General features: G+C 37.3%; 1 protein-coding gene across 1 annotated transcript in view; it reads right to left on the bottom strand.

Moving 5' to 3' along the window:
- Positions 1-17,599, bottom strand: part of DOP1A (DOP1 leucine zipper like protein A) — a 68,471-nt gene that overhangs the window by 36,950 nt on the left and 13,922 nt on the right. The window contains exons 3-11 of the mRNA XM_074895957.1: positions 17,411-17,592; positions 15,046-15,216; positions 13,240-13,429; positions 12,580-12,678; positions 11,345-11,444; positions 8,662-8,744; positions 6,389-6,497; positions 4,661-4,781; positions 3,811-3,930 (exon numbers count right to left, since the gene is read on the bottom strand). Of these exons, the coding sequence (XP_074752058.1) occupies positions 3,811-3,930; positions 4,661-4,781; positions 6,389-6,497; positions 8,662-8,744; positions 11,345-11,444; positions 12,580-12,678; positions 13,240-13,429; positions 15,046-15,216; positions 17,411-17,592 (1,175 nt within the window). The remainder of the gene's footprint in view (positions 1-3,810; positions 3,931-4,660; positions 4,782-6,388; positions 6,498-8,661; positions 8,745-11,344; positions 11,445-12,579; positions 12,679-13,239; positions 13,430-15,045; positions 15,217-17,410; positions 17,593-17,599) is intronic.

Raw genomic sequence — 17,599 nt, 5'->3', positions numbered from 1 at the left:
ACCAGCCTTTAACTGTAAACCAGTCTTCATTCATAAAAATCAAGAAATTTAGGCTACAGAAAACTGCATTTGTGACTCCACCATATACAGCAATATTTACTAATATGAGCATAGGCACCAATAACAGAATTAAGGGATAGTGTTACTGGAAGCACAGTAATTTTGAAGAGATTTAAACCTAAGGCATTAGGCACTTGAGATAAAAGACAACCAAAAGTGAAATAAAAAGCCCATGAAGCTTTAAAGCTGTGCCAGAGGAAAACAGAACAGACTCTTCTAAATGTCCACTCCAATTTCAGCTGACTGCATCATTTTACTATTGACAAGAATTGAGTATTTAGTGACTTTTATTGCTCACTGAAATAAGACAGAACACAAAGTCCCTGTGAAATCATGCTTCAATCTGACAATATTATAAGCAAAGGATACGAATAAAGGAATAATATTTTGTTTCTCCAATTAATTTATTCTGCTAGGGTGCAGGGGAGTTTGGGGGAGGGATGAGGGCACTATCACATTTTCAGCAATAGTTATTTATTCTAATCCCTCTGTTTTGGAAGTGTTCATGAACATATATGCTAGGACGGAAAAAAGGATATATTTGAAACAGAATCACACAGAATCAGCTTAGGTTGGAAAGGACCTTGAAGATCATCCAGTCCAACTGTTAACCTAAATTGACAGTTCCCAGCTACACCATATCCCTCAGCGCTATGTCGACCCGACTCTTAAACACCTCCAGGGATGGGGACTCCAACACCTCCCTGGGCAGCCCATTCCAACACCTAACAACCCCTCCTGGAAAGAAATGCTTCCTAACATCCAGTCTAAACCTTCCCTGGCACAATTTGAGGCCATTCCCTCTTGTCCTATCACTTGTTACCTGGTTAAAGAGACTCATCCCCAGCTCTCTGCAACCTCCTTTCAGGGAGCTGTAGAGGGCGATGAGGTCTCCCCTCAGCCTCCTCTTCTCCAGACTAAACACCCCCAGTTCCCTCAGCCGCTCCTCCTACGACCTGTGCTCCAGACCCTGCACCAGCTCCGTTGCCCTTCTCTGGACACGCTCGAGTCATTCAATGTCCTTTTTGGAGTGAGGGGCCCAAAACTGAACACAGGAATCGAGGGGCGGCCTCACCAGTGCTGAGGACAGGGGTCAGATCCCTTCCCTGTCCCTGCTGGCCACGCGATTGCTGACACAAGCCAGGATGCCATTGGCCTTCTTGGCCCCCTGGGCACACTGCTGGCTCCTGTTTAGCCGGCTGTCAAGCAACATCCCAGGTCCCTCTCTGACTGGCAGCTCTCCAGCCACTCCTCCCCAAGCCTGTAGCGCTGCTGGGGGTTGTTGTGGCCCAAGGGCAGCCCCCGGCATTTGGCCTCATTGAAACTCCTCCAGTTGGCCTCAGCCCATGACTCCAGCCTGTCCAGGTCTCTCTGCAGAGCCTCCCTACCCTCGAGCAGATCAACACTCCCACCCAACTTGGTGTCAGCTGCAAACTGACTGAGGGTGCACTCCATTCCGTCATCTCGATCATCAACGAAGATGTTAAACAGGAGTGGCCCCAACACCGAGCCCTGGGGGACACCACTCGTGACCGGCCACCAACCAGATTTAACTCCATTCGCCTCAACTCTTTGGGCCTGGCCATCCAGCAAAGCGTGTGCCCATCCAAGCCATGAGCAGCCAGTTTCACCAGGAGAATGCTGTGGGAAACGGTGTCAAAGGCCTTGCTAAAGTCAAGGTAGACAACATCCACAGCCTTTCCCTCATCCAATAAGCATTACAGAAACCAAGTCTGAAACAGTGATGTTAAATAACTAATCAAAAGATTTAAAAAAATATTTTAAAAATCATATTTGAATTGCATTCTGTCGGTAATCTACGTTTAAGAAGTAGCACTCTACATTACCCACACCTCCATGGGGTTACAGCATCTCTAAGATAATTCTCTTCGTAGAACTAGCAGCCTATTTTACAGTTCAGTGAAATGGTCCCTTTCTGTAAATTCCTACCCAGAAAGACCTACCATTTAATAAATTACAGATTTTTTTCAACTGTAATACCTCATAAAGGATGACTTGAATTCAACTCACTAAGACCCTCATCAAAAAAATAGCTTTGAGGGAAGGATCAATAGCAGTAAGCAACACTTAGATGGGAGAAAACACTAGATACAAGAAATTATATTTTTAATTTTCAGTGGGGGAAAATCATAAGAAAAAGCCCAAGACAAATTCAGAGGGATATGTAAATCACTTTAAAAGTAATAACTGTGATTTAGCAATGAGACTAGATGATATAAAGACAACTTACAAATTCATGGTTTAAAATCAAATGGTTGTGTTTCCACTTAATAATGTATCTTTTTAAACAGGAAGACAAGAACTTACATAACACAGCACCTCATGTAGACAAAAAACCCACAACCAATGTTTTCCAGATTCCATTTATTTATTAATAAGGCAATCTGGTATCCATGCTTACAGTAACATCGACATGTAACATCTCAGATCATCTCAATCCTCACTTGTTTGTTAGCTGCTTTCTTTACTTTTGCAATTCAGTCCAGTACATAAAAATTAAGTCACAGGCATGCTGGAAGGGATTTCATCTAGTCTGACCTCTCACATGGAGCAGGACTGTTAACAATACTAGATAAATTCATCCATAATTTTGTCTAGCAAAGTCATGGAAATCTCCCAGGAAAGCTCCACAGCCTTCCTGGATAACCTGTTCCACTGCTGCACTATGTTCCTAGCAAAACTTTTCCAAAAGTCCAACCTGAACTCCTGAGCCAACACTTGTTGCTGTCCCTTGTTTTATTATCACCCATTACCAAAAGTATGGCTGTATCAACTTTGTAAATGCCCTTCAGGAAGTCATAGGCTGCTATTCGAGCCCCCTCTTGGCCAGGCCAAACCAAACTCAACTACCTCAACCTCCCATAGAGCATCCTATGACTGACCATCTTAGCAGTCCTCTATTAGAGCCTCTTCAGTTTCTCAACACGCCTCCTCATGCAGAGTGCCCAAAGCTGGACATGATATTCCACATGTGACCTTAGAAACACTAAGTGAAAGGAAAAATAACTTCCTTTCACCTGCTGACCATGCTCCCCCTAATGCAGCCCAAAGACACTATTTTCTTTACTTATAACAGTACACTGCTGGCTCATAGACAACTTAGTGTCCAAATATAATATAATAATACATTATTAAGCTATTCCATTAGCAACGGGGGGAAAAAATGTACATAAATTCCATTTGAAACCCCTACATCATCTATCCACAGCAACAACCCCTGAGCTCTCCTGTGGGCCCTTGGTTCCTCTCCCTCCCATTAATATTTTCAGTTCTCCCTTATTTACTATGTTTCCTCCCATAACCCTCCTTGCCATGTACAGGACTCCCACACTTTTTTCTTTCCTAAAAGATCAGGGCAAAAGATAACAGATTCCACAAGTCACTTTTGCTGAAGTTGATGGATTTTCTAGACACTCAATGAGTAATCCTGTACTGGACAGACAGAACAAAACAAACTAGTTTTAAGATCACTCTTGAGTCTTTCCTTGAAAAGAGGTGATAATTCTGACTCTTGATTTTACCTCGACACTGAGTTTGTGAGAACTCGCATTGTTGAGACCACCAATCACGTTTGGTTGAAACTGGCCAAAGAACAAAGTTAAAGGGCTGGGGAAGAAAAAGACTTACAGACAACATGATCACATTAGACTAACTTTTTTTAAGGAAAAAAGCTTAAAACAAAAGCCAACTTCAACTTTACACATACACAGATTACGTATTTTAACCTACCTGCAGCATTCTTCAAACCAACGAGCAATGTAATCCCACATATAATAAGGCTCAAATGAATTAAAAAGAAGATTGGCAGTTTTAATCAATTCTGCTGTTTTCTTGTTTTCTCTAAGTTTGCTGAAAGAAAAAGAACATTTTATATTTTTACACTTCATTTCTGAATTATGTAACTATCACATCGAGTTTACCCACTGCCAGTTAACACTGACAAATTATCCTCCCCTCATCCCTACAGCGGGTGTTGCTCTAGGGTTCAGTATATTGTCAGGCTACTCATATCAATGTCTTTTCACAGTTGCTAGGTTTCTTCTCCATTCTTTCTTTAGTATTTGCCTTCTAACCACATTTTTAATAGATCTGTTTCCCCATGATCATTCCTACAGCTGCTTCTCCCTCATGGCTTTGAACTTCACTCTTCTCTCCACCTTTAAAGATATTCACCTTAAAACTTGAAACTCTTTTTATCCCCCTCTCTGGCTGTCTTCTGGCACTCTTCATTTTTACTCCACAAAAAAAGCTCATCAGTCCACTTTTTTTTTTTTGGGGGGGGGGGGAAGAACACAGATGTAAAGAATGCCACAACTAATCTGTACCATTGACCTACTTATTTCCAGCTGCATCAAGCATTTTTGTTATGGATAAAGAATAAAACATATGCTAAATATTAAAAAAATAAATAAAGCCATAGCCCTTCAGACTTTTGCATTGAGCACAGAAGTTGCAATTAATGTCAACAGATTGTGTACCATGAAGAAACCAGGCCACAGTCCCACAGACTTCACTGTCATGGTTTCAGCCACAAAAAGATATATTATTTAATACAAAATACATTATACTCATTATTCACCTGCTTAGCTGTGTGTGGTCTTTGTTGAAAGAAGGTTCTGCCTGAAGCTCCAGTTCTGCTTTGCACTGTGTATACAGCGTTCGAAAAACTTCAATCAATACATCCTCTAGGATGGCAGGACCTAGGGAGAAATATCAGCAATCAGTCATGCATTATAACACCACTAACAGTCCACATCTCAAAACTATCCAAATCATTAGGTAGCTTTGCTCACACCAAAACCATAAAATTCCTTCTGTTCAATTTCATGAACTACCTCATTTTTAGAAGTTCCTTTGCATTCCAGAAATACACACAGGCAATTGTAAAGCCTGGGAATATATACAGCACAAGTGGAGTTCTTTTCCCATACGATGTGTGTACAGTGATGGCTGGATATAGACACACCTAGCTCAAAAGCTATGCAGTCACGTCAGTATAGCCCATGTTCAAGCCAACATACACTCTTTGAGGGATTATTAGCCCAGCTAATGTGACTACACAGATTCCTTATCAAAGATAGTTTTCAGCCAAACAGTTTCAAATGCCCACCCATAAGCTAGCTCATACTATTATTATATGGAAAATATACTCAAATATTTAAATGCAAATATGAGTCAAAATATTTTTAGCATCTTCCTTTTCTTTTGAAGCAGGTTTTCTTTAATTCCGGATACAGTCTGCAGGATTCCTTTTGAAATAGCAATCTCTTTCATATTTAAGCTAAATCTCAAGTTAGAAAAAAACCCCAACATCACAAACTCATTTTGAAATGAGTTCACAAAGTGCTTGAAATACCCTGTGCTTTTTCATGTTTTCTCCTACCCTGAGCTGCCTTCAGTGAGAGTGTGCTCACTAAGTTAAGTAGAAATCTTATTAGCTTTTTCCATCTCAGTTTGCTGAAAGAATCCTCACAGCTCTGCTTAGTTCATGAAATCTTAACACACATTGCCTCTGAAAATTTAAACTGATCCCCAGAAATCCAATTACCATGAAGATGACAAACTCTTGTCAGATATTTTGTTCTTTGTGGTCTATCTTAACCATATCCTTTCAAGTTCTACTCTTTAATTAGTGTACTTTTACATTTTTAATGTGTCGCCCCCAAATCTTAGAATAGACTTCAAAAACTATTTTGATTTTTTCAGTCACCTCCAAACTGTTACTCCAATGAAAAAGGAAAAGGTTTACACTTAATTGTTGTAAATACTTTTGCTTCATCTACTTTAGTCCCATAGTCCTCTCCACTCACCTGCTAAAAAGTGCATTTAAACACTTTAAAAGGGGGAAAGGGAAATTAAAAAAAACCAAACACCCACAAAATAAATACTTGCTTCCTCTGAATAAATTCTTGTGATAAAAAACTGTTTTCTTAGTATCTCTCAACTTTATGTGTATATTAGAAGAAAGAGCAGATTATTCCCAAAAGCAACAGCTGAACATTTGAAATAGTGAAAGTCACTATTTGATTATAGAAATGGAAAAGATCCAATCTGCATTTCTTCCAAAATGCAGTCAGTTCTCCCTATGACATTAACTTATTTCCTGTGTTGAAAGCAGAAGAAATTGCATTTGATAAAAGGTAAATCTAATGAATACATTAAATTATTAGCTTGGAAGAACTAAGAATTCTAGCTAAGCTGGCAGTACTAAGAATACAGCTTTTTCAATTTGATCAACAGGAGAGAAAAATTCTCAAAGTAAAACCACATAAAACAAATTAAAGACTAGAAGTAATATGAAAATTACCTAGTTCAGGCTTATCCAGCAAACTGATAAGAATTCGAAAAGGCTTTAAGTCTTGCATTAAGGTGCTTTCTTCTCCATGCCCATTAACTTGTAATATTCCAACCATTGCCTACAAAGAGCAAAAGCATATCAGGAAAACAAAAAACAGTTTTTGAAACAAAGAGGCAATAAAAGCTATATAAAGGGAAAATTCTCAGTAGTAGAGACCAGTACTAGATTTCACTGCAGCTCATTCCATACCTAAGCAGTCTCTCAACTTTGCTTATGAGGATATTTCTATGAAACAGAACTTGGTATTTGTATAATATGTACATACATAATTATACAAATACTTGGTATTTGTATAATTTGTATATACATAAAGACAAAATATAATATTACAAAGAGATGCCAACTCAAAATCTCATAAGAATAAAAGGGAAAACATGAAAAGCGATGAAGAAATTGTTTGAGAAGGTAAGTCATGTAGATATTAAGGGCTTAATAATCTGTCCATCTAGGATACACCCACCTATTCAAAGGAAAGCTTTCTTGACCAAGTTGACTAAATAACAATGACAACTTCAAAACAAATGGGAAAACTGAGTTTCTATACAGAAGCAGTTTAGGGCACAAGCTGTGGAATTAAAAAAAGCCCAAGGAAACTGTCACAGATCTTGCTCAGTTTTTTTCTCTGTGCTGGCTTCGCTGTTTGAGTCAAAACTAGTTTATTTCTTTTACAGCTTCTAAAAAAGGAGGACAAAGAAGAGAAACAAGAGTGATGGGAAAGAAGAGAGGCAGGAAAACAGGTTTGACCTTGTTATCTGCTATAAATGAAGTATTATCAGCCAGTTCCCTGAAAGAAAAAGCTTCTGTACTTGAATGTGCCTTTAGAAGGTCAGAATTTTCAGTACATTGTATCAATGAGTAAGACAGGGGTAGACAAGATAAAAGAACACACAAAGAGACTGCTAGGGAAGAAGGCAGAAGAGAGCAATGCTTTTAAAATCTTTCAAAAGACAGCAAATGGTTTCAGAATGCATTTGCAATTTGTATTACGTAGAGCAAGCCACTGATTTGAATGTCCATAAAAAAATTTTAAAGCCGAAGTCAAGTGAATTATGCACATTATAAAAAATGGCCACTCTCCATTCTACTGTAGCAAACAGACTATATAAACTCTACACTTTTACAGACAGAAAAGCTTTAATGAGCCTGATTAAGCTAGGAAGATGGACAGATTTAAAAGGAAGACCACAACCTGTTAACAAATGCCTAACTGTTGCTAAAAGCTGAGTACAGAGGGCACGTGCAAAACAATCTCATTCAGACCTCTCCTCTGCACTTGGATAATTTCTGTATCATCTGCTGTGAGGCAGAAGGGTGTGACAAGAGAAGGGTGAAAGAGTGCCACTGAGGCCCTTGCTGCATTGGCATTCTGGGATCTCCTTCTAACCAGTAGAACAGCAGATCTCATTACCTTCAAATAAAACTGAAAATGCTACCTCTGTGCTGGATATCAGCTTTAAGTTATGATGAGCTGAACATTCTTCTGCCAGCTACTAATATTGGAATCCCCACTCTCATTCCCATATGTAGCACCACAATCCTGTCTGAATATCATAAAATTCCTGATCAATTTGCCTTAATGATAAAATGTCTTCTTGATCTCAAGATTAGACTCACAGCATCTTGAAAGACATCTGTATGCTTTAATTACTGTGAGAGAAGGAACACAGTTCTTGAGGCCAGGTGATCTCAGCTGACTTGGCAAAGCTTTAAGGGTCAAATAGTATTACTGCCAATTTGCTCAACTGTTACTGACTGCCAAGAGACAGCAGAAAAGATGTTCCCCTTGGCTAGAGAGTGGAGGAAGACTCTTCTTACTCTGACCTTCTGAGTAGTACTATCTGATCAATTTTTTTCTGATTCCCAAGACACAGAGCAGTTTCCATATTTACAGAAATAGAAGAGAATTCTCCAATTCCATTTTATGGAAGAACAGGCTCCAGGGTGCTGGGTTCATAATCAAATTATCTTTCATGTATGCTATATTTATTGGGGAAAAGAGAGAAATCTAGTGTTTGTCCTGATCATATTGTTATTCTGAAGAAACACATTATCCCATGTCTTAATTTTACCTGAGATGGTTTTAGAAGAGTAGGACACAGTACCACAAAGACATAAATTAGACAGTCACATTGAAATGGCAAGTCAAAAGATAAAAGATACAGCAACTTTGATCAGCATCCATTTATGAAGATATATGCCACAATAAAACATCATATAGCTACCTGGACTAACATCTCTTTAGAGAAGGTGTTGAAATAGTAAGTGGCATGCTCCTCAGGATTGCTGTGCCTTGTACTTCTGGGTCCTATAAGGGCACCATTATTATCAAAACCTTCAAGCAAACAAAAGACACAGGAAATAACTATTTGTCTCTTAAGAGAATATTTTGCCAATTTCTTTAAACTAGAAATCAACACACTAGCACTGATAACTTACCAAGATGAAGTCCAAGTAATGTTGGCAAGAGAAAGATGATTTTACAGAGTTTAATACAGGAAACTAAGTGATACTTCCATGCAAGCAGTGTGCACACAAATTACGAACTTTAGGTTTATGCAATGTTATTAACCAAATCACTTCTTGTACAAAAGAAACAAATGCTCACAAACACTGCACGAACCACATAGTCCTAGCAAAAAACCTGCCCCACAAAAAAATTTCAATATTAATATTATAAGAAAATGAAATTCATTATTTTAAATATAAAGAGATGATCACCAAAACACACTGACATGACCAAAGCACTCAGAGAATATCAGGCATGTTACACAAAATCAATTTGTTATTCAAAATGACATGAAGGAGATAGAACTTTGTTTTGTAAGTCTGCTTCTTTCTTTTGCCAAGTAAATTTTTTATTCTACAAAAAAACAGGCTTAAGGAAAAAAAAATTTAAAAACACCCAGAACAAGTAGTCATCAGGATATCACACTGTTCCACAGAAGCATTTTCCACAGTTTTTGTCCTGAAGTTACAAAAATAGAAGGAAAGCCTGAGAAGCTGCACGCCCTTTAGCAGCAACTTAAAACACCCACTGTTAACAATGGTTAAACTAATCTGAATCTAAAGAGATGTAATGTGATTTTTATGCCTAAAGAATGTTAATAGACCACTCCCAACTATAAAACAATAGGAAGGAATAGCTAACACTGGAATTAAATAATGCCATACAGAACATCAGGCTTCAGAGACTCTTTGAACATAACTGACTTCCCTCCCCCAATGTTTCATATTAGGAGTAGAATATCGTAATAATATAACTGCAGCACAGCGTCAAAAGAAAAACAAGCAAAAAAAGCGATATTGCCAGAAGGTCTGTCCAAATATATAGCAAATGGAGTTATTCATAGAACAGGACCAGGAATAGTCACTGTAAAACTACTTCTGAAGTTATGTTACGTTCAGTGGAGACTATGCTCATGAAATAGTTATAAAAGAAGGTTCCACGACTAAAAAACCAGCATGTTATTTTAAACACATCTTTAAACAAAAGGTCTTTTTCAATGACAGAAAAAGATACATCTAACCCACCAAATTTAGATGAAACATTAGTGGAGTGTTTAATCCAAAAATTGTTTTTTCCCTAAATTGGAAGATGTAGGTATGGAGCATGACAGTGCATTTCACTGTCTTTCTTTAAAAGGTAATTTAGAAGTCAGTGTCTTGAGAAATTATTAACTCAAGAAGCTGATCTTTTTTCATATTTATCTTCTAAATCCCTGCAAATCCTACAGCAACAAAACCAATCCCCTCACGCAAAACACTGTTACTAACTTTCTACCTCTCTTCATAACTTCAGTTCTCTCTCTCTCACATCTCTTGACTACTTACTTCCTTGCTCCCCAGTCACCCACAGGCTACCTGCCTCTGATGTCTTATCATCTGGGAAAGATGCAAGAGCTGTTGGGAAGGGTCCTGGATAGCCTGAGAAGCACATACGTGCTTGCTTGTGAGCTGGGAAGCCAAACAGCTTAAAGCAGGCTGTAAAACAGTCTTCCCCTCAAGCAGAGAAACCACTTTGTCTTTCTATTCTGTCTCCAGTTTCTTGACACTCTTAGTAACTCTTGAGAGATCCTGATTTCTCTCAAAGTGTGCTGAAAGTGGTTTTAAAAAGTAACAGACTAGTTTCATGTGACCACAATTTTCATTTCTTTAAAATAACAAGGCTGAATAACAGTAAATGTCTTCTAAAATTTTCTAATTCCTAGTTTTCTAAATATTCCCTAAACAGTTAGTCTTCTAATTCTCTGCAACCATCTTCTAATTACACACTGGTTTCACATGCAAAAATTAAATGCATATTGATATTCTGCCACTTGGTAGAAGTAAAAGCGTGCATCCTGTCATTGATCAATCTTTACCCCAGAAAGGCACTGAAATAATGTTCTAGTAGCATGGAGAACATAAGTGATCGGTGATTTGTTAATTCAACCATGCAAATATCTAATGAAGCTTGAAGTCTTCATACTCAAGCATCCATCATTATAATATCAACATTTTTCAACATTGTCTTATTTTCATCCCTTCTATGCTGTTGTGTTCCCACTGCCATTTACACTCTATAATGCCTGTTCTCTGGTTACTCCATTTTAAGTTTTTAGAGAGACAAAAGTTGCCTTTCAGTATCTCTTTACATGGGCCTAGTGCACCAGGTTCTACCCCTGAATGTGGCCCATAATTTCTGCTATAGGAAAGTGCACTAATAATTTATATGACAGGAAAGAGTTCCAGCATGACATTCTTCATCTTTTCTGTCATGGATAGAGATAGTCCCTTCCTTCCTTATGATACAAATCAAGTATTTAATTTTTCCAAGAACTCTTCTCCACAGTATGGCAAAATACAGCTAATGAGCAAGATCATTTCCCCACTTTTAGTGAACAATGCAATTAAATGCAAACCTACCTAGAAGCCATGCATAAAGCCTTCGGTTGAGTGACATATCCCTGCGCAGTACCACATGAAGGGCTGCTGACAAAATTCTGATCATGTCTGGACGTGTTGCCTGAAGAATGTACAAAGACAATTAAACTATTAAAAGCAACACTTGTTCTTTGCTAGCAGTTTGATGTGCACTAAAACATAGTTAATTCTGTGTTCTGACATTTCTGAATTTGGCATAATGCAAGAAAACATGATCTTGCTTTTAGGAAACCAAAATAGGATTATTTGGAACAGACACTGTAACAGTATGCACCCTTTACCAACAGCAAAAATACCTGACTCCATTAATAGCTCATTTTTGTTACAACACATCTCATTCTGTTTATTAGGCAAAAGCTTTGGAAGCAAATTCAACTAAATTGTAAAAATTCTAATTGTAAAAAAACCCAAACAAACAAACAAAAAAGAACACCCAAAAAACCCTGAAGTGTTTTATATACTTTTCCATCTCTTATTACTTTAAATATTTGTGTTACTATTTAAAAAATGCTACATTGATAATTTCACCATTCTAGCACCTAAACAGAGACACTCCAAATATTCCTATAACAACTGATAAATATGAATAAACTACTTTCACAAGCAAGAACACAGCTCTTTACAGGAAAGTGCAGGTTTTCCATAATTTCTAGCAAGGTGAGAATCAACCTAGTATAAGTTTTCCTCCGGGAGTAAAATAAATAATGGATCATTTAAAACCAGAAAGTGACTAACAATAAATGCAGTAAAAAAAGAACTATCTAGAAGTTCTAAGGTCTATCTCCCACTATTTCTAGAGCTAACTACTCACCCCAAACCAATAATCATTTTCAATTCTCTAGTGTTTTGAATCAGTTATGCTAAGAGGATTAACTTTTGCTGCTTTTGAACACCGAGAATTGGAAACCTGCACACAAACAGATAATCTGTTTTCTCATCAAATCAGTGCAAATTAAAAGCTTCTGCAGAGATTGAATATCATAATTTATACTGAGTTTGCATATACAGAGTTAAAGTTAACTTCAAAGTTAACACATCAAGTTAAAAAGCAGAAGGGCAGAGATCACAACATGAGAACTGCCAAGCCTATCAGAGAAACTCTTACATATGACTCATTCAAGCTTGGAGAAAATCATTAATGAAGACCAACTAAATCCTGCTACTGACTTAAGTGGAGTACATTCAGGAGTTTGTCATCTTTTATGTTAATAACCTACCTGGCTCATGTGGAAAGGGAAACAAAAAAGGATAAGGTCCAATGTGCTCCTCTGCACTAAAACACTGGTATCTTGCACTGATGTGCTTACTGCTTCCACCTGAAGTAACAACAGACCCCCCGAAATAGTTATCTACTGTATTATTTTAAGAGGATCGATATAAGAATACTCACAAAATAAGAACAGTTTTTTATAAATAGTAATATGTATGAAGTTATTTAAAAATTTTGAATAATGAAACAAGACAAAACAGTAAAAAAAAGTTTCATCACTGCAGAAACACATAATCAACACAAATTCCATGAACTATACAAACATTAAGCTTTTGCTTTTTTATATTAGGAATGAATATCTTAAGACAAAATAATAGTCTATGTATTTTTCAAAAAATACAACAAAATTCAATAACTTTTAACTGAAGCGTGTCATGAATGTAAAGTTTTATACAAAACCTAAGCAGTTCTGAAACATTAACTCAGCACTGCATCATCTTTATCATGCACAAAACCCATAAGCTTAACCGGAGCTATAAAAATAAGCATGCACTTTTATCTCTTCAAAGGCTATTTTCAAAGACAGAGAAGACATCTAAACCCTGGGAAGTATATTATTACTTATATAAGTAACACTGATGTCTTCATTGTTCCAACAAAACATTACCATTAATTCAATGTCACTGCCAATTATGTAGAGTTGATCCTCCATTGAAAGCTTCCTGTTCAAATGGGAGAGGACATAAGTGATCCCAGGCAAGCGAACTGCAGGGCTTGTGAGGAGGCTACCCCAGAGAGCACTGTAGAACGCCGACTGATCCACAGCCGAGGCAACCTTCTCCAACAGTGTGTTCGTTCTGCAGTAAAATCAAGTCAGTTTAATTAGGGCATGTATCACAGCCCTTGCCCCTGCCCCCAGTTTTAGAAAACACAAAAATAAATTGTTACAGGAAGGTCAAAGCTTTCTTCTGAAAGGCCAAGACAAGCCCCAGTTACACAATGAACCTTATAATAGAGCCTGAACAGTGATCCAGCTAGCAAGCCTGTGGGCCAGCCTGGCTTGCAAAATGCTTCTGCCTGCCCACAGCTTCTCCTTATGTACTTCTTGTGTTCAAAGAGCCAAATAACTTTCTCATCTGCTACTTAAAGCCAAGTGTTGCTACAGACAGATGTTTCAGAGAGACAGCAGGGAAGTATAGCTACTGAAGGAAAGAATCAAGCAAATGGCTTTTGCCTTCTCAGTCCCTGCACTGAGCACTTTTGGCAATAACAGGGCATAAAAATGTCACAATTCTTTTTTTCTTGAAGTTACAAGCCATCCCTTCCCCTGTCCTCAATTCTCCCCACTTGTGTGGCAGCACCTCTACACCCTATAGCAGATGCTGGGAGGCAAGCTGAGTAGCCCTTGTTCCCTGTTGTAGTGATGCCAACTACACTGTGTTTATCTACCTACATGTAAATAGAAGAAGTGTTAAATTGCTCTTCACATACAAGTCGTGAAAATTCTAGCTTCTGAAGTCAGAAATATAAAGAATATGTAAGTATATGAACAATTCCAACAACTCAAAGCCTTGGACGGCAACTTCATCCTCTAATATATCAAGATTCTAACCCAGCACCCCAGACACCATGGTCAAGATAACTCAACTGGGTCTTAGGCTTGCTGGATAATAAGAGCTTTTACCTCTCAAGCCACTCTGCTAGAAATAAGAGTAATAACCTACAAAGACAGGTAGATTATTGCTGTCGCTTACATAGGTAGTTTAGTGACAATTTAGATATCATAATAAGTAAATCTTAATGATGGAAGCCTTGTTTTTTGTCTTAAATTCAGTTAAGGTATGTATTTTAGACCAGGAATAATATGGCAGTACTATCTTAGAGGAAACCCATGGAAAGAAAACAAGCAGCATGTTCCTAACATGTTGCATATCCCAATCCATAACAAGAATCATGGAATCATTCCGGTTGGAAGAAACCCTTAATATCAAGTCCAACCATTAACCTAACACTGCCAAGTCCACCACTAAACCATGTCCCTAAGCACATCTACGTGTCTGTTAAATACCTCCAGGGATTGTGACTCAACTACTTCCCTGAGAAGCCTGCGCCAATGCTTGACAACCCTTATGGTGAAGAAATTTTTCCTAATATCCAATCTAAACCTCCCCTGGGGCAACTTGAGGCCATCTCTTCTTGTACTATCGCTTGTTACTTCGGAGAAGAGACCAACATATAACACTAAGTCCACTTAATGTTAATTACCTTGCATTAACAGGAACAACTGACTTAATTTTTCATAATTAATGCTAAGAATCTTCTATCATACTACTCCATTGCAATTAATGACTGAATGAAAATAAATACCACCTATTTAAAAAAAAAAAATCCACATACAAGTATTTAATGAAAAGTTGCAGCAAAACCCCCCCACAAATCAAGAATATAATTTTATTAACATAAATATCCTTACCTTTCATAATACTCTGACCCCTCCTCTAACCCAGGCAGAATCCCAGTTAACAGTCCTTGCAGTCCTGGCTTCAATGTTTTCCCCAAAGGGAGGTAATAAATCTCATACAGACTCAACAATGTTGGCTTGACAGACATAGCGGCATTGGCAAGGAGTGGAAACAGTCCAGAACTGTGAAAAATAAATTTTATCTTTTTTTAGGAAGCTTCTCATGTGAAACGATTTCACTGATATCATAAGACTGTTACAGGCATGTCCAGTGTAGTTATAAGTATCAGGTTTTTATCTTAGAATTTTGCATAGTCATAGATCACCACACAGTACGACTGCCTTAGAGATTGCCAGGTTGGTATGTCAAGATTAAATATTATGAGCTTTATTAGTATTGTGATAGCAAGCACTGAAGGCCCTGCGATGACTGTGTCTTTCACCAATAAAATAAATATGACAAACTCAAAGCATCTCTGCAAGACAAAAATGTTAATTTTGCCCACATTGAACTACATCACAAAGGAAAATTTAAAAATACATTGTCTTTGCACTTAAAAATGGATGAGAACATCTGAGGAAATTTACAGAAATACTTTTCTGTAAGAAAAGATAATTGTGCTTTACTTCACTAAGATAGCTTAAAGATAAAATTTAAGACATTTATAATGTTAAGTAGCAACAAAGTACATATTTACTTCAGAAACAGTCTGAAAACAGATTCTTAAACTAGCAATAAACCCACTGTTCATCATGTAGCATTTAAAGGATTGAAAACATTGGAAGTATGCTTTGAGTTTACTATGGATGTAAGTTCATGGAAGTTATAAGTGTGATCAGCTAAGGAGAAGTTACCTACATACTAAAACCATTTTTGCTATTGCTACTAAATATCATAAATCATTACAAACAGTACTAATAATCAAAAGCATATGAGCACAACTGCAATTTTCAAAATCACTGAGGGCTCAGGTCAGAAGACCTTTGACACATGAGGAAGAAAAGGAAAGAACTGTAAGAAGGGTAAGTTTGAGACAAGGGTCTTAAAATATACACCTACAAATCTACTATTAAAAAAACAGTCATTGTGGATACAACATTACCAGAGGAAAAAATATTTCCAAAGTTCAAAAATGTTAATTATTTTTGCTTTTATCTATGTAGAAGAATTACTGTTTTGCCACTGTCAATAGGTTTCTTTTTTCTGCAGAAAATGTCTTTTTGTTCAATAACCAGCACACTACCCGACAGTCTCTCTTTGTAAGGCTACTACTCATCCTTCAAGATCTGATGTTCAGACACTGTCATTCTGCTTTCATGAAAAATACTGGAATCTCTGATAATGCCTTAAAGTGAATGTCAGTCTTCTCCCAAGCATCAGTAACAATAACTTTTAGTTACATTACACAAGATAGCATCTTCCACTATCCTAGAACTTAGTGTTAATGAGTTATTTCAGCTACTGAATCATTGCACAAGCAAAAGATGTGAGCTATGAGTTCACAGAATCTTTAAAAACATATGGAAACACAAAACAGACACTCCCTCATCACAAAATGTAACTATATATAAACATCTTGACAATGTGAGACAGAATAGTTGATGTTAAGGCATACAATTTCTTTGCAAGCATTAATACACACCTTTGCTACCTGAACAGAATACTGTTTTATCCCACTGTTTCTCAAACTGATGAAATTTTAAACTCCAGGGATAGCTAAAGATTAAGACCCATGTGTGACTATGTGTCTACATATATGCACACATTCCTCTGTGCATTATATAATAAAAAGCTTCATGTCTGCTCACCCCACCCAACCAAACACCTATTGGAGGTTTAGGAATCAGCATATTTTCACTATGTTTACTTTTTCAAGATCATCCTTCCTTTTCATTATCATCAGTTCTAGAGACTGACAGTGAGAAAAATTTTGTACTTGTCTCCCATTTGAACAAAACAGACAATCTGTTCTGTTGATCTGATTGCTTCTCCAAAAGAGAAAATATACTCAAATTTTTTTCCAATATCACTTAAACAACAATAGAAAATGTAATGTGATTAGACTGAAATAAGTGTTAACACTTCAATTACTGTACATACTGTATATATATTCACAAAACTTTATTTATTTCAATGAAGAAATAATAAATTCCAGCTTTTCTAGCACCAAAGTTGGTCCCTAACAAAAGTTCTGGTGATCTGTTTATCTTCTCATATACAATACTCGGGAAGACAGTACCACACAAGCACCAGTAACACAAGGGAAAAACGGATTGATTCTTGCTATGTAACAAAGCAATATTATGAATATAAAATGCAGGAAACCAAAAGCATCTCAACTCTTCCTTTGGAAGGGAGTTGTTTGAACTACTGTACCTGTAGAGGAAAAGATCTTTGGCCAGACGCTTGGGTCCAATGATTTTGAAAATGATCTCGTATGTTTCAAGTGCCTTCCGATGAACCCCCCCTGGCAGAGCTGGATGCAGACATTGTGCTAAACGCTTGCCTATCGTCAACTTTTTTGGTACTACCTGGTACTTCGCGTTGTTCTGTAGTACCTGATAA

Source organism: Athene noctua, chromosome 1 (genome assembly GCF_965140245.1).
Source record: "Athene noctua chromosome 1, bAthNoc1.hap1.1, whole genome shotgun sequence".
Lineage (NCBI taxonomy): Eukaryota > Metazoa > Chordata > Aves > Strigiformes > Strigidae > Athene > Athene noctua.
The sequence above is the reverse complement of the archived record's forward strand: the minus strand, read 5'-3'. Positions and strand labels throughout refer to the sequence as shown.